The sequence below is a fragment of the Zootermopsis nevadensis genome, unplaced genomic scaffold (assembly GCF_977971745.1).
Source record: "Zootermopsis nevadensis isolate Lab colony 2312 unplaced genomic scaffold, Znev_1.0 Znev_ptg000050l, whole genome shotgun sequence".
NCBI lineage: Eukaryota > Metazoa > Arthropoda > Insecta > Blattodea > Termopsidae > Zootermopsis > Zootermopsis nevadensis.
In genome coordinates this window covers 2741519-2759858 of record NW_028259182.1, presented here as the reverse complement: position 1 = coordinate 2759858, position 18340 = coordinate 2741519, and the positions used below count along the sequence as shown (strand labels likewise).

Below are 18340 nucleotides of genomic sequence, written 5' to 3'. Positions count from 1 at the left end.
AAGAAACTCAGTTATTCAACGCATAACTATTTACTTTCTAACAAGAATTATACTAATTGCATTCACGTGGCACGTAATGCACATCTGCCAATTGACATGAACAGTACCATAGATATGAACACGCCATCGTAACGGAACGGTTATGAAAACAACTGCTTTGTAGTTCACGTAGCTTGTCAACCATTGCGACATCTCTTGTGAATAATAATAGCATACTTGTAGTAGTAGATTTTGTGAATCGTGCCAAGATGTCTTTACGTATGCTGTCAACTTCACGTAAATGAGTTACAATGGGGTGTGTGTAAGGAATACGAACGGACGTGTGCAGTAATGTGTTGACATGTCGAATAACTGTGGGATTCAACAATGACAGTTTTATTGCAATATATTTGTAATATTTTGAACCACAATGAGGTGACACTTTGTATGAAACATGTCATCATTCCGAATATTGTCTTGGAAAGGGTTGTTTGGTAAGGAACAAGGTTGAAAATAATTTAAGCTATTGACGTGTTCAATCCACAGCTTGCTTTATGATTTGCTTGACATCTCGACGTTCCCTTGGCAAGAGGAGAAGCACGTGGCCTTTATGTGGTATTTATAAGCTTATATGAGTTCGAAATATTTTAATATATGATACACGAATGCTTCCCCTCTCCTTTTTGACGGAAATACGTCTATGCGGAAGCGTCATTCGGCAAAAAAGCGTAACGAAGTTGTGTAAGATCCATATCAACAATGTGTAAATATGGACCGACAACAATGGTCAGCTTTTATATGAACTGCTGCGTGCATTGTTATGTTACGTAAGAAACTAATTGTTTACTGCCGTCAATAATCCGCTTTCGTTATTGCGGAAAGAGCTGAGCTGTGAATCGCTTGTAGAAGAAGTGCGTCGTAGACTAGATAATTTTGTGCTAGTAAAAACGTTTTGGAATATCACAAGTACTTATCTTATATAAGAATTATTTAATTTCATTACATTACATTACAGAGACGTATTTACGTCAGATTCTCTGGAACCGTGGTTCCACTGTCAATTTTAACTATATTTTTATGACTTTTTGTTGCTTGACTGAAAAGATATAGTTAACATGAGCTAAACATAGTTTTGTTGAGGTTATACTGTGTTAATTTGCGACAGTTTATTTCAAGAAGTGTTGAGATTTTAAACTATTTGTAACATAGTACTTGCGAATATATGCTGCATTACAACAAAATTGTAATTCCATGTTAGCATCCATCATGAGTGGCCAACGCCACTATTCAGCAATACCATCGATTTGTCTGAAACGTGCCCTTCTTGTGTCGAAAGTGACTCGATATGAACTAGAGTGTAAGCGATATCCAGATCTGAAGATGGCCAAACTTGAAGCTACTCTGAGAAAACAGTGTTTTGACTATGATGTATTGCTACAGCACCACAATTTACATAAGGAGTTCGAACACAGAGTCAGGAACATATTTAATGAGTGTGGAATAGAAACAAGAATTGTCAACAGGTGAGGAATAAAATTAAATGTGTGATTTACTTAAGTTATGTATTGTTTAAGTTTTGAGTTAGTGTACTTAACGTTCCTGCTACATGTTATTTGGTATGCACAGTGAACTCTTGAGTTATTCAGAACAGTTGAAGATTGATTATTTGTTTATTTAACATCATGTTTTCAACTACAGTGGTTATATTATGTTGAATGGTTGGTTGATTATGAATGATGGATTGGACATTGTGTGGAAGAAGTGGTTGTAGTATATAATATATAGTATTTCCATCACACACAGCTAAATTTTTTATTGTGAAACACACATTTAAAATAATAATATTATTATTAATGTAGTGACTTCAGCCTTAGTGATTATTTAGAAACGTTTATTGAATATAATACTAAGTTAAAATAGTAGGGTAAAGTGGTTAGCTACATTCCTTTTGCATTTCACCCACCTGATTAAAGAGTGTAACATATAGTCATGTATTACAGAAAATGTGTAAGCTTTATCAAATCTCTTACTTTTTAACCATTTCAAATTTCCATTATATATATATATATATATATATATATATATATATATATATATATATATATATATATATATATATATAGACATACACACAATACATGGTATTACTGATACTTTGTATTGTACTGTAGATATATATTCACCTGAGGTGTTTAATGAGTGGTGTTGTGTTGTCCATAGGTCTGAATACACACAGAGCAATATAGACTGGGCTGACATTATAATCCCAACGGGTGGTGATGGTACATATCTTATGGCAGCTAGTCGAGTAAGTGGGAATGAGAAGCCAGTTGTTGGTCTTAATTCAGATCCCAGTCGATCAGAAGGTTATCTCTGTCTGCCAGTTAAATATTCCGAAAATGTTAAAGAAGCTGTTGACAAACTTTTAAAGGTAAGAACTTAGCTCCTGCTTACTTTGATGTTTGTACATGTAAGAATAGAGAATGCACCTTATTCAACCAAATAATACACAATTAATCCAAATAGTTGTTGTAAATATGGGAGTTTTTATGTTCTTGAAATCAGAAAATATGCCATCCTGATTGAGATATGTATTGATTTCCTAATTTCTAGACAAATTTCAGGGTAGTACTTTAACTTTTGAGGCTCACTCTTCCATGCCAATTTTATTTTTTATGAACATTAGACTATTCCATCCTAGACTGGAACATGATTGTTAGGATTTTCAGACTGAATCTAACACAGGAATAGACAGAATTAAAGTAACCCATGACCACTTTTATTTTATATTTATTTAACATCCATTTTAATAGTATACTCCCATATAGGTTTACACATATAGATGTTATGACAGTTTTGTTTCCAGTTTTCATCATTTACATGTGTGATACATGCCCCACCCATTTCATCTTACTTGTTATGATAACCTTAACTTAACTCCATGAATCACAATTCTTTCTAAGATGTTAGTAGTCACCCAGCTGGTCACAGACACTATCTTTTATGACTGTATTCATAAGAGTCTGTCTGACACAAGAATCCCTGTCCTGAAGCAGAAGAATACATTTCACACATTTATATCCTGTTTGTTGATAATCTATTTTAATATTATACTCCCACGTGGGTCAAGCAAGTGGTATCTTTCCTACAGGTCCTAACTAAAATTCTGTATGCATCTCTCGTCTCATGTATGTTCGGTATGTACCCCATCCAGCTCGCCAACCTTGATCTGATCACCCTAATAATATTTGATGAAAAGTAGAAATTATAAATTCCTCAATGTACAGTTTTCTCCAGCCTCATCCAATTAGGTTCACATATTTTCCTCAGTACTGTGTTGAGATACACTTAATCTGTGTTCCCCCCTCAATGTGAGAAACCAAGTTTCATGCCCATAAAAACCAACAGGTAAAATTATGGTTTTGTATATTTTAATATTATGTTTTTAGAATGGAGATGGGAACACAAATCTTTCTGAACTGAACTGTAGCAAACATTCCCTCAGTATGATCTGCTTCTAATTTCTTTATGAATGTAATTCTTATTTTTTAGTAATTCCATATGTTAGAATTTGATGATAAAAATAATTTAAAATAAGGAGCACAAATTCTGAAGCTCCTCACTGTGTAATTTTCCCCATTATCCTGGTAGTTCCTGTCCTTTGAGTTCAGGTATTTTCCTCAGTGCTTTGTTCTCAAAAACCACAATAAATGAACCCCCATTTGCGTGGTGATAGGAGCTACTGAATTATCTGCATTATATCAGTCTATAAGACATACAATTCTTGGTGTGCTGTGGCAATTAAAAATAGTATATTCTCAACAAAGAGTCACGGGGGATAACTTGATGGAGCAATGTTTATTATAAAGGCTATATTTAGAGTCCTGAGTCAGTTAAAGTGACTGCAGCTGCTAAACCAGACTGTTGGTTGAACCATAAACTAATGTGATGTCTCATTTCATAGGTTATGTTATAGTTCTGTATCAACTGTAGACATTATCTGGCTTGGACTGAGAACACCTATGTACAGTGAATGCAAAAGGATAGGAAATCATGATGTCCTGTATTTAATACCATTGGCCTGGCACAGGTCATAAAAATCACAAAATACCTTAGACAGAAATGCTAGACTCTAATATATATTACCACTTTGAATCAGTCTGCTCAGTAGCAGATATGTCATTTATGCAATGAAATATAATCTAAATAACACATTGTGAGAGATGTGCAGAACATAAGACATATTTTACAATTCACCGTTGTTGTTCATGGGGATTATGTTCTTGAAAATGTCTGCAGACAATAAAAACACTGTGTGTATAGTTAGGACATTATGGGAAAAATGAGGTTAAGGGAACCAGAGACATTTAAAATGTTATATCTAACATGTATAATTAATAAACATGAAAACGTTTTTTGTAGGGCAGGGCATGTAGTTTGCTTGGGTGAGATGAGAAATTTCTACAAATATTTTGGCTGGAAAGTCTGAAAAAAAGTACCAGTCAGAAGACCTAGATGCAGATGGGAGTATAATATTGAAGTATATCAGTCATGTGCTTATATATATCTTACATCTCATCTCATTGCTGCAGCTTACCTGTCCAACATACACCTTATAACATTCACATTGGATGCAGTTTATTCTTGGGACCTTGGGGCCTAGGTCATCTTTAACCAGTCTTAGTAGGTGCACATTTTTTTCTGGAGTGTGTGCGGTTCATATGTTGAACCTTGCCAGAAGCCTGCAGACTGTTAGAAGTGGCTGGTATGTGAGGTATAACTGCTACCTTGATTGGTTTCGCTCAGTATGATGTGACTTCTGTCTGGGGTTAAAGGCCCAGGGAATGTTTGCTACACTGTAGTCTCTGTCTGAAATTTTTCTAGATATATTGGGGTTGTCGAGCCTTTCTGAGTCACATATGATTCAACATTACATACTTCATATTTTATCACATTTTTCATTTATTCTGATGAGCTTAGTTCTGAAGTATTGGCCTGTAAACTCTGAAGACTTCAGTCTCTCAGCATCTGAGTTTCTCAAACGTTTTTATTTTACAACTTATTTTTGTTTGCAGGGAGAATTTGAATGGATGTTTCGTAGCCGAATTAGAATCACATTACATGGTGAAAATTTGTGTGCCACCCCATTTGAACTGCATGAACATGTCATTCATCCATCATACAGGTTAGTATTTATGAAACTAAGCTTGTGAAGTTAATCTAATGTTGATCTTAAGAGGATAGAAGAAATAAAAAGAACAGTTTTATCATGTAATCAGTTGTTGAACCATTATTATGCATTTTTTGTACGAAGTACACAGTGAGAATGCATTATGAGCTTGATGTGTCTGTTTGTATGCCCCATCAACTTGAGAACTACAGGACGGGTTTTAATTAAATTTATCGTGGAGGTTGTGCCATTCTGCATGACTTCAAATCGTACTTTGGAATATCCTGCAGCAGTGATAACGAAATGGTGGATGGGGAAAGTTATGTGGTAGACACTGAGGTGCTGCGATCTGGTAGCCAAAGTAGGAACTATTGAACTAGGTGGATTTAACAGCTGTAAATGAATATAACAGTAACAATATCACTTTGCAGCCTAAAGTGAGTACACTCTGAAAACATTTCTACCTCTGCGTTAATTGAGTAACTAATGTGTCACCCTCGGTGGACTAGTGGTTAGCGTGCTCGCCACTGGACCCAACGTTCGCGGGTTCAGACACAGCCGAGGTCGATGGAATTTTAAGAGTGATAAAAATCCATAGCACAACTTCCTTTGGAGGGGAAGTAAAGCTGGCAGTCTGATGTTGTAGATTTACGGCATGTAAAAGAACCTTATAAGCATGAATGAGATGTTTTGTAAGCAAAATTCAGTCTCCCAGTCGACTGCTAGGTGGCTCTGGCAGTCAAATCGGGATTGAGTAGAAATTGTGCAGAGTCAGCGGAGTGGTCACTCACTACTCACAAATGCACACTTCAAAGACCGAGAAACCTCCGTAGAGGCTGCCAAGTCCCACACCGAGTTGTAGAGCCACTGATGATGACATAGCAAATGTAAAACAAGAGAGTATTCTCATAATATGGGGTAAAAGCTGTTTACGCACATGTTGATATGTTTCTGTTAACACGGATTTTTAATCTTACATTTGATTAAGAATTAGTGATTTAGTTTTAATCAGAATTAGAATATTGAGCATGATATATTTTCAGTGCTCAAACATGGGGTGTTGTGAAGAAGTGGTCTGTTACGTAAAATTGTGTTTGTTTCACATTCAGAATTGTATAAAGTATTATTTACATAGTTGACATTTTATAGCTAATAATGTTGTTGAGACCGATTTATAAATTAATTTATGCCACAGTAATGTAACTGAGAATATACAAAATCTAAGGTAACATTTTCTTGGTCTGGATGTTATGTTTTCTACAGTGAATTGGAGAGAAAGAAGCAGTCTTTGCCCCTGTCATCAATGAATGTTACGTCAGAAGTTCTACCAGTCCTTGCTCTCAATGAGGTAAACCAATTTTCAGTTTCCTTGTCAGTTTAACTGAGTACGTCCTCACATTTTCTCTACCAAATACCCTATTCTCGATTGGCGACTGCTATGATTGACCAGATAGTTCCATACATTTGTCAGAAGTTGGCGAGATATGTTTAATTTGTTACTTGTTTTTTAAATACCTTAGAAGAATGAAAAAGTACATACGTTAATAAAATTACTGTTATATTTTGCATAAATTTTGTATAAATTTCTTATCCCCGTCATTCATGCCAACTGTGCCACACATTATGTCATCCTCAGTCTGATCATCCTAAAAATATTTGGTGAAGAGAACAATTTATGAAGTTCCTCATTTAAGTTTCGTCAGTCCTGTTATTTATAATACCTTAGGTACAAATTTTCTCAGAATTTTGTTCTGAGATACGGTCATTCTCTTTTCTTTCAAAGATAATAGATAAAACATTTATTTTATGTTTTAATACTTTGGATTTTAGATAGGAAGCATGAAGGCAAAATATTTTGGTAACGACAATGATGACGACGACGACATAACGTGTGAAGAATTTGACGATGATATTCACCACCTAGATATGATTCTCAAATTATGACACACTTCACATTCCTTGTTTATTTCTAACGTTGTTGAAGGTATATATGGGTGAGAGCTTGTCGTCACGAGTCTCATACTTTGGATTGAGTCTTGATAATGGTGCGTGGACAAAAGTGAAAAGTTCAGGACTGTGTGTGAGCACGGGTACTGGTTCCACATCATGGCACATCAGCATCAACCGCATCACAGAACAGTCAGTGGCAGAGGTGTTGAAGCTTTTGGGAATGTCACACAGGGATCCAGGACTTGTGAAGCAAGTCACTGATGAATTTAACCAGAACCTGGTGTTCAATTGTGGTATGTCTGCTCTCTTGATTATCTCTGAGGATCGTAACTTAATTTAAAATTAAATCGTCCTCATGTTCAAAGTTGAAATAGGCAGAAGTTAAAAAGATGGCTATCTTCTGGGTTATAGTGCCATATAGTCTGGTAAAAGTTTACTGACATTTCAGAGATGCTTGCTGCCTCCATCATCAGTACAGCAATTACCTATGAATGTAAGACTTGTAAGATATTTTCTCTTCTCAGTGGCTGATGCAATGCCCAGAATGTTATGATGACAATACTGTTAACTGATTAATATTTGAAATTTCTTAATTTGTTAACGGAACATACTTTGTTTTGAAAATCATCAAAATTGTTATGAAATAAATGATAAAGACTGTCAGTTGAGGCTAGAAGAAGGTGGTGTATTATGTCTTTAAATTAAGTAACTCAGACAGTGACCAGTGGACAAAATTACTGGCACTAAGAACATTTTTGAGATTACAAAATTTTAAATTTTATACTTTGAACATGGCAAACAAATATAATGTTTGAAGGTGAATGAGCTGATAAAAATTTCCGGTAATTTCAAAATGAATTCATTATTCAGATCAGTTAATCATAACAGACCTAGTTAACTGTGAAGCTTTGAAATGGAACTCAGATTACCGATAATATTTCTGTGTAAATACATTGAGGCCTTTACCTTGCCTAAAATAAACCTCCCCACTTGTCATAACAAAAAGAATCCTCCCTCCAGAGTATGTGAGCTTATTATCTGTATATGCAGAACTCCACTGAGCAGAATCTAAATACGAGGGTCGCTCATTAAGTAATGCCCCACATTTTTTTCCTCAGAACATATTTATTCAAGATGGCTGAAATTTAGTGACAATATAAATCAAAGTTTCCCTTACACATACTATTTTTCCACATAGTCCCCATCAACTTGTACGGCTTTACGCCATCGTGGAACAAGTGCGTGCATGCCTTGCCGGTACCAGCTCTTGTCCTGTGCACGTAGCCATGTCCTCACTGCTTGAATCACGCTCTCGTCATCTTCAAATCTTGTTCCGCGGATAGCATCTTTGAGTGGCCCAAAGAGATGAAAGTCGGAGGGTGGATGGGGCAGCACCGTCCAACCCAATTTGGTGATTTCTTCCCGGGTTCTCGGACTTGTGTGAGGGCGTGCATTGTCGTGCAGGAGCAAAATTTCTGCTGGATGCTTGTGAGGCCGAGCTCGTCGGAAACGCTTCTTGAGGGTTTCAGGGTCCCGATGTACGCGTCTCGCACCTCTTGGCATTACATCCACAAGAATGAACCCATCACTGTCCCAAAAGACAGTCATCATGACTTTTCCGGCGGAGGGAGTTGTCTTGAATTTCTTCTTTCTCGGTGATTGAGGGTGATGCCACTCCATTGACTGCCTTTTTGTCTCCGGCTCAAAGTGGTGTATCCAGGTTTCGTCACCTGTAATGATCCCTCAGCATCAAAACGCTTCCAACAATTCAGAAGAAATTGTTTTCCTTTGAATCCTGTGGTCTGCTGTGAGACTTCGTGGAACCCATCTTGCGCACACCTTCGAATATGCAAGAGCCCGGATAATTGCAATTACACTTCCATTGTTGACTGAAAGCTGTTGGGCCAATTGTCGAGTTGTGACCCGCCGATCCTCACGAATAATGGCATCCGCGCGGTTCAACATGTCTGGAGTGGTGGCTGTGGCAGGACGCCCAGAGCGCGGCAGATCACGGAGCTCGGTTTCTTCACTTCCTGAAGCTTTAACTCTCTTAGCCCAGCGACCAACGGTGCTCCTATCGACTGCACAGCTTCCATACACAGCACACAAACGTTTATGAATGTTCACCACCGTTTCTTTTTCAGCAACAAGGAATTCAATTACAGCTCGTTGCTTGTAACGAGTGTCGTTCACAGACGCCATTTTAACAGTTCACTACAGCTCCGCCATTGGTTGGAATCATTTGAAACTCCGTACACGAACGCGAGAAACATCAAATCTCAAGCATGTAAAAGTACACTTTTCTATCTTCATTATTGGCTGAGAAAAAAAATGTGGGGCATTATTTAATGAGCGACCCTCGTATTTTAATCTAATGAATTTTGGTATACTGACATTTTTTTAGTAAATAATGTTTTGAGAAAGTATGTAACTGTGTTAATTCTCGTTTCCGAAATAGAAGATAAACGAATGACTTACACAGTACGAGACCTCATCTCAGCAGGTGTGTGGCCGGATCCGAAGGGTCTCGAACCTCGGGGTTTTGCAAACAAGATTGAAGTTAAGTCGCGCTGTTTTGATGGAGGACTTGTTATAGACGGAGGTGTCTTCTTCAGGTTCAATGAAGGTACAACAGCCACATTGGAAATTCACAAATCTGATGCATTACGGACAGTAAGGTTGACTGAAAAATGAAAGATATGCTACGGAAGAATCGCAGTATGAACGGACTAAAGAAGTCCGTGCAATTAATTGTGAAAATCATTTGTTTCTCTGGTCATTGGATGTATGTGAGGAATGTTTTCCAAAGAGTTAGATGCAATCACGTGCTCACCATTGTATGTCTTCCGGAGAGGCAATCAAGTATGTAAGCATATGGGGTACAGAAAGGAGAAGTAAAATGAAGAAGATGGAAAGAACAATTTGAAGCTGGAACAGGCATTAGTGCCTAATCCCTGATGATGATAATTACATATTTATCCAGATAAGCATAATAATTCATTGAGCTCTGAGGTAAAGTGCTAATCCTTACGCTAATCAGGCAGTTTTTCTTTTGGTCAGAACTTCACGTATTCCTTATGCAATCTCTGTGTTGTACATGTGCGTAACATACCACCTAAAGTTTAAGACTGAACATTGAAACGATTCATCTTCTGTTTAGTGTTTTTTTCCCTTAGTAATGTTTTAGTTTAATAATGTTTGTTGTTTTGGCATGTTATTAAAGAAATAAATACTAATCATGTTTTGACAACAGTGTATTTTTATTTTTTTCTCTTTCTTTTTCATGACAGAAAAAGGAAACACAAACAACAAGCAATACATTTATATGCATTATAAATTAAACAGAAAAAATACAGGTACAAAGACCCTGCTTAGGAATAACACCTTCTGACGAACTGTAGACAGACATACAGATTAATACGGAGGCAAAAGAAAAACATGAAGAGATAGGTGAGAGTATTTTGTATACGTTGTTTTGTTTTTCTTTCATTGAATATGACCCTGTTAGGAAACAGACGCCCTTAAATTTATCTGCAAATTGTAAATAGATATCACATTCTGTAATGGAAATGTTGTGCAATTAAGAATCCACAAAATTGTTAAATATAGTAATGCGTCCGTAATACGTAAAATGAACTTCATACGTAATTTTTCTCGTGTAGCATGCCTTTAACAAACGTTATGTATATAAACCTAAGTTAGCTTGGGGAAAAGGTTTCTGCATAAATGTACATTTAGTGTAGGACAGTCATTGAAATATAGTGAAATTAACTTTTACGTTTCATTAGCACGCAGTGGATTTGAACACTTGACCAAATAGAACCCTAAGGTGTGAAGGTTATGACTCTGATAGTACTGATGTTCAGTTACTGAAATTCAAGCTTAAGAAAACAAAACCTTAAACTGGGTACTGGTAAATTAAAAAGTTGCACTGTTTATAGCCCCATTAAAATTAATGTTTGTACCATGTTGGTTTTTGTGGGGTGGGTTGTATTCTTTGAAAAGGATATGGTGAGAGCCTGTTGTCTAAATTTTATTTTATCTTTTGATTGAAAGCAGTTATGAACAGTGGAATCTTTGGATGGCATAATGTATAGTACCTTAATTTTAAATGCAGTTGTAGCACCAGCAACTGACAACATCCTGTAATTGGGAATTGACCTTAGAGATGTGTTTGCATGTGGATGTAAGTATTACTGTGTACAGCAGGGGTCGTCAACCTGGTCCCTACCGCCCACTAGTGGGCGATTCAAGCTTTCGTGGTGGGCGGTGGGGGTTTTTGTCCGTTACAAATTTTGTTCTTCCTCCATATATCGAATACATTACTAACAACTTCGCGAGTTTGACTTTTTAAAATATGCTTTTGCAATTTACTTTTGAATTCCATCTCTAAACTTTGAATATAGATAATAATTCACCGGACACTTCTTGAAGTATACTCGTGGACAAGGGAGCAACGAATGAGCTCCGTAGCCAAAGGCACGAGTTTAGTGCGCATAACGAGGGCGGGGCTTACCACCGGCCATCACTCAGTCTTCGAGCTGTACCTCTTTCATGGTGGTGGGCAGTACGTGCGGCACCGGTGGGCGGTAAGGAAATTTTACCATCAACAAAGATACAAAAGTGGGCGGTAGGTATAAAAAGGTTGACGACCCCTGGTGTACAGGAATAGAGAGGCATCATGCCAACAACAGTGCACTTTAAAATGTATAATTTTTAATATCGTCACTTCATGTGTAGTCTTTTGTTGTTTGAAAATATAATTTTTATTGTACTAAGTCACGATCTCTTATTCAGTGTTATGTTTTATCATAGTTAAATAAATTACATGATGCAAATTAATGGTGGTTACTTTTTAAATATTATAATTATAACTTAGGTAATTAATTTTGAATGTAACTAAAATTCTGATTAGTATTTGATTTATGTTCTGTCATTGGACAAGACTTGTTCTAGATTAACTACTTCATTGCAATGTCTTTTAGAAATGTACATATATAGAAATGTTGCACTTGCAGATTTGAATCCCTTAAAAAACTTCCCATCAAAAATTTGTTCAAAATTTCATGTAAATATTTACTTTTCAAGCTGAAAACCATACTCTTTAATCTTCATTATACAATAATGGGATTTAAACCCTCATACTATGGGGGTTGCTAGCCAGAGTTTAATTTCAGATTTAGCAGTTTTGCAGTATGCTAGTGTGATATGTGGCCAGCTGGATCACGCATGACGCACGGATCTGTTTCATTAAAGACAGAATTTTGAGCCATTTAAATTCTGTCTGTGCATAACTTGATTCTTCCTAAATCTATTTGTATTGAAAATAGTACATTAGTATATTATTTGTATATTATTATTTATATATTAATAATCTATTTGTATATCAATGTAATAATGTGTAAATCTCATTATGAAGTACATGTCTTTGCAAATCACACAGGGAAGATATCTCACTCTTTGATGCAACAATAAACTAAGTAGGCAATGCCTAATATCAAGAGGTGTATTATTGGTCAGTATTTTTTTGTTGGCGCATGGACTGTACTATAGTTGGAGCAAATCTGTATGTTCAAGGTCCGTTAGAAGTAAGGCCGGAGGGGTAGCAGATAAGGAAGCGAGTACTGCCCATACTATAAACACTGTTTCCCAGTGGCAGTAATTTATAGCTCGCTATCTCATTTCCTATGTTGGTAATGTCTTTGGTTTACATGGTATACTCGTTTGTTTTCCTTTTGTCCAATTTGGGCCATTATAATTCTGAAATGGACAAAGCTGCAGGTGTGATATTAAGTACATTGTATTGGTACAAACTTCAAGTTTGTGTGAACAATTTACATTTTTATAAGTGTTCAGTATCTGTAGCTTTATTCATTTTAGAGTTATAATTTCTTTAAACCAGGGCCTAATTGTGACTCCCACTGTATTTGATTCATTTGCTGACATTAGCTCATTCAAGCAGACCCTGCAGATTAGAATCCTTTGTCTGAAGACAGGAACAACAAATCTAAAAAATTACTGTTTTAAGGAAACCTTAATAATGGATAAAATTCAAGAACTTTACATATATATGTAACTGTTATACACCTACATAAGAAACATTTAGAAATATTCTAAATAGAACATAAAATTCCCTGTACCTTCTCATATCCCAGATTTTGGTTTTATGTTAAGTAGTAATTCATATTGTCAAATATGGGTTAAAATAGAATTTTATTAGCAGAACTTAGTGAGATCATGATGCATTAAACTTTATACAGGTCAGTAAAACCGTATACAAACAATGATAAGAGGAACTCTTTTTTTTGAATTTTAAACTTAACCTGTATGGAACGTATATGAAGTTTGTAAGTAGTTCAAGTGTCAAGCATTGTGCTGATGCTCACAAGTGATTTTGATTTTAATAGACTTGCTAAGCCACACATGACATGCATATCACAAAATCAAACATCTTGCCCACTTGGCTCACTTCTTTTCAGACCACAATTATCTCATTAATTACCTTTTACTTCATCGCTTAAACCAGCTATATATAATATGGCCTCTAACGAAGCTTCAAAGCAGCAGTTGTGCATCAGAAACTTTGCTTTTTCAGTAATGTACACAGCATGAAACATCATGCACATTTATTAAAACATGTTTACCATCATATTATTATTGAATAAATAATTATGAAAGGTAAGAAACAAGATTTTGCAGTTTGAAAGTTTAGAACCAAGCACATTCATGCATTATATTTTGATTATTATTTGATTTGTTTAACACTAAAATATTTTTGACAAAGTAGCAGCTGTTTTCAAAACAAAAATGTAAATATAGTGTGTGTGCAAGAATTTCATATCAAGCTAGTTAGCACACCAAATTTTGAAGGAAAACAATATATTAAATTTATATATTGACTTCTGTTACATATTGTAGTACTTTATTTTGGAACTAATATATCCTTTTTTCTTTAAATATTGATTTTTCATTATTTGGCCTTTTGGTGTCAGCGATCATGGACTTCAGAAATTATTTTTCCGTACTTCAGTTCTGTCATTTTTCACACAGTATCATAGACACTTTTCATTGAAGTTCCGTAAGAACTTGATGCGCATGAATTCTACAGACACAAAAATATTCCGTACTGTTAATTGACATGGTTATGCTTCTGTAACATACTATAAATCTTACAAAGACATTTGAGGTCTTTTGATTGGAAGTTATTTTAAAAAATGGAACATGTACATTTTTAGCACTTTCTAACATTGAAGATGGCTGTCTCCTGGGTTATGTCATGTAGTCTGGTATAAATGTACTGACATTTCAGAGGTGCTTGCAGCAAGCAAGCATCTTTGGAATATCTGTAAATGCCTACCAGACTGTACAGTGCAACATCTCAGAAGACAGCTATCTTCATACTTATTGCCACGAGAACTTGAAATCTCACATTCTAACATTATATTCTCTAGGTACAATATGCTTCAATATACCTTGAGTCACGATAACTTCGCCAAAAATGAGCAGTTAAAGAATCAAACTGACAAAACTGATATGAAGGTCAGCTGTGGTCCTTTTGTTGTGTTACTGAAAATTGACCAGACAAAAACCCTCGGTACCAATATAACAAATTAGATCCAAAAGTGAAAAAGTTTGACTTCAGTATGGAGTATTCTGTAGAAGTGATGATGGAACACAACCATTTTAATCATGTCTTTAAACAGGAAACAAGGCCCATAGATTTTTGGCTAGCATAAGCCATCCTTTTATTTCCAGTCATATGCATGAACAATACAATATTGTTTATCACAGTTCAGTCAAGGGAAGTTTATATTATGGCAGTGATTGCGAGAAAATAAATTATCTTATATTTTGGGTTCTAACAGTGGGGAATATGAAGATGGTTGCCTTCTGAGTTGTTCTACTACCACCCCCTCATCACACCCACTGCATCATCCCTTTACTACTGGCAAACTACAAACACATGAGGGAAGTATAATGAATTCTTCTGAGGCTACCAGCCATGTAATGTGGTTTAATGGAGAAAACACCAGCATTTCGAGAACCACGAGCCTGTTACATCCATCACTGTCATTGCAAAAGCTCATAAATTGAGCTAGTTTAATCCATTTTAAAACAATTTATGGTATTTCCCTGATATTCATACCTTGGTTGCATAATCAACCATAACTAGTTATAATTTATTTTTGCTAATGTATATTCTGCATAACCAACCCAGCTTAATCACCTTGTGTAATGAATCATAATTCTAGTTAACTAACTAACTAAATAGATGGCTTAGGGAACCTGAAGGTTCATCATCGAATTAACCAAAGCCCTCCACCAGACCCTGTCCTGGGCCAACAAAATCCAGTCTCCTTCAATTCCTATCTCCCATAGATCCCGCCTGAGATTATCCTCCCATCTACGTCTAGGTCTCCCCAGCGGTCTCTTCCCCTCAGGCTTCCCGACCAATTCTTGGTGCACACCTTTTGCCCCACCCAGCTCATTCTTTGTGATGTAATTACCCTGACAATAGTGAGGAAGGAGTGTAAATTTTTAAGTTCGTCATTATGCAGCTTTCTCCACGCCCCATCGTATTCTCTCCTAGACTCAAATATCCTCCTCAACACCCGATTCTCAGACACCTGCAATCTGTGTTCCTCTCTCAGAGTGAGAGAATATGTTTCGCACCCATACAAAACAACAGGCAAGATTATTGTTTTGTATATTTTAATCTTCAGGTTATTAGAAATCAGACGGGAAGCCAAAATATTTTGAACTGAGAAGTAGCAAGCTTTTCCAGAATTTAGTCTCCTCCTAACTTCCTCATGAATATCATTTTGATTTGTTATTGTCGTTCCCAAATATTTCAACTCTGTAACACTTTCAAAGGATTTATTAGCCACCCTAAGATAATTCTGCCCGCCTGTCTGCTGACGACGAGATACTAACATGTACTTAGTTTTCTCTGAATTTACTTCTAGCCCCACCTTCCTACTAGCTTCTAGTAAAACTCAATAAATTAACATCATCAGCATATGCCAATAGCTGATGTGTCCCATTCAATCGCAAACCCTCCTGCCTATCTTGGACTTTCCTGATGGAATATTCTAGCTCCAAGTTAAAGAGCAAGGGAGACAAAGCATCTCCTTGTTTTAGACTGTCCTTGATGGAAAATGAGTCAGATAGGATCATAATGCTACAAGCATAATATATATAATGAGTTGTTTTACCAATTCTCTCTTTCTTTTAAAACCAAATATTATTGTCCTGTTTTAAAATACTTTTAATTATATTGGTACCACAGGTGAAGTACAAATGATCATTTATAATCTGAGACTCTCATGGTGATAGAGATTCTTTGTGTTTAAATGCCACGTAGTCTTGTAGACAGTTACCAACTTGTAAGACCACAATTGACCATATATAAGTCACTTCACTCTTCCTTTTCATTGGGTGCCAAATTCACCACTATTAAAATAACAGATGAGCAAAATGGATGCATAAACACACCATATCACATATAGGGAAAATGTCCAGTTACGACTGCTAGTTGCTATATAACCAAAGTAATTTTGAATTTTATTTACCATACTGTACACTTACTAAGATTTTGTGTTTGTCTTTGTTTACTCCTTCACACCATATATACAGTATTTCGTTATAAACAATAGCATGACTACATATTCCCAACATGAAATGGATAATATATGTGCAATATTTATAATGCTTCTGCACTTAAATTGATGTTCAGATAGGCTTTGCCTACTGATAAAATATGTCCATTTTGTTAAATGCAAATTTTTGGCCACTGACGATAGTGAAGAAAAAGATAAATATAACACATACAGATTATAGTACAACTTATAATACCTTAATGCTGTACATTTTGCCAACATAACAATGTTCCTGGTTTCTTGAATTTATAATATGTTTTGGTTTTGTTGTGTCCGTTGTCTTTTCAGGGCACTAATATATTCAGAATCATGTTATTTAATTTGTGGACACAAACTATTTCTTCCTAATTATCATATTAGCCCTTTAAAGCACTGATAACTAACTGTACCACCTGTTTTAGCATTCAGAAATTCTGCATTTGTCAGGAGAGTGTTTTTTTATGGCTTTTGTATTATTCGAAGAATAAACAGTGATTATTTTTACTAAAAACAGCATTATCCAATTGATATTTGTAAATTAGAGATGTTTTCTTAGAGGTAGGAACTGAATTTTTAAATGTTATACAGCTGAGCTTCATACTTCTAATGATTACAGGTAAATTCTTCTGAGATTTATTTTATGTAAAATATAAAACAATGGCTGTTGCCTTTAGCTATCATAATACAGAATAAATTAAAATACTTTTTGTTGTTTTCTATAGTAATAAGTAATTTAAAAAGCTTCTGCAATGTTTTAAATTCTTTTCATGTATGCACGTATATATATTCAACCAGGAAAATATAGAATCATATATATGTAATTTTTTACATGGAAATCTATTTACTATAGATGTTTAAAATGTTCAAATATAGAATTGGCAAACAAGTTTATAAATAATAACATATCACACATTTAAATATAATATGTAACAAACTTTACACATATTGTAATAATTTATTTATACATTAGAATGCTATTTTATATATAACTAATTTAACATTTGGTGTCTGATTTGTGGTTTTCAGTTTTGTTTATACAAATGTAATTATTTTAAATCTCTTCAGTGCTTATTTGGTTTTGAAGTGTCTATCTCTCCTCTAATATCATTTATTTATTGTATAAAAACCTACTGTGGACTTATGTAACTTTCATTCATACAGATGATATATTTCTAGATACTGGAAGCGTAATATTTGAAGTGGTGATGATCATGGCTGTGTTCTGTAATGCCTTTCATTCGTCTGTTTATGCACTATGGGAACATTGCTGCATAAGCCTCAGCCGTTGGTTCATTTTTTGAAGAAACTAAAGAATCCTCTTCCTTTTTCTGGTGGTGGTGACATCAGCATTGGAACTTGGTTCTTGTGGGTAATATGAATCTATTGGTAAAAAATACATTCATTCAGCTCTGAAAAAACATTTAAGGTAGTCGTACAAACATAACTTTAACATTTGTAATCATGTGTGAACTGTTTTGGTGAAGTGAAAGCAATGGATATAACAGGGTTAACGCTGCCCAGGCCTATAGAAGGATTTAAGAACTATTAAAGAATAAAAACACTAGAAATTAAAATAAAGTATAAGGATACAATCTCAAATAAG

At 35.4% G+C, this 18340-nt stretch overlaps 2 protein-coding genes across 4 annotated transcripts in view; one reads left to right on the top strand and one right to left on the bottom strand.

The window, feature by feature from the left end:
* The first annotated feature begins 210 nt into the window (after window positions 1-210).
* Window positions 211-10349, top strand: Nadk2 (NAD kinase 2, mitochondrial). 3 transcript variants are annotated; one of them, XM_022067743.2, is made up of 7 exons: window positions 211-473; window positions 1238-1502; window positions 2200-2410; window positions 5055-5164; window positions 6413-6497; window positions 7134-7392; window positions 9558-10349. In XM_022067743.2, the coding sequence occupies exons 1-7, from the start codon at window positions 434-436 to the stop codon at window positions 9791-9793; spliced, it is 1206 nt and encodes a 401-aa protein (XP_021923435.1). In that variant the 5' UTR covers window positions 211-433; the 3' UTR covers window positions 9794-10349. The 3 variants fall into 3 exon arrangements, with proteins under 3 accessions (XP_021923435.1, XP_021923434.1, XP_087216967.1); XM_022067742.2 differs by having other exon boundaries at window positions 468-594; XM_087360841.1 differs by lacking the exon at window positions 211-473 and adding an exon at window positions 693-945.
* The window catches only part of Dgk (diacyl glycerol kinase 1), a 150166-nt gene continuing 142161 nt past the window's right edge, over window positions 10336-18340 (bottom strand). The window contains exon 20 of the mRNA XM_022067763.2: window positions 10336-18117. Within this exon, the coding sequence (XP_021923455.1) occupies window positions 18028-18117 (90 nt within the window). The 3' untranslated portion in view covers window positions 10336-18027. The remainder of the gene's footprint in view (window positions 18118-18340) is intronic.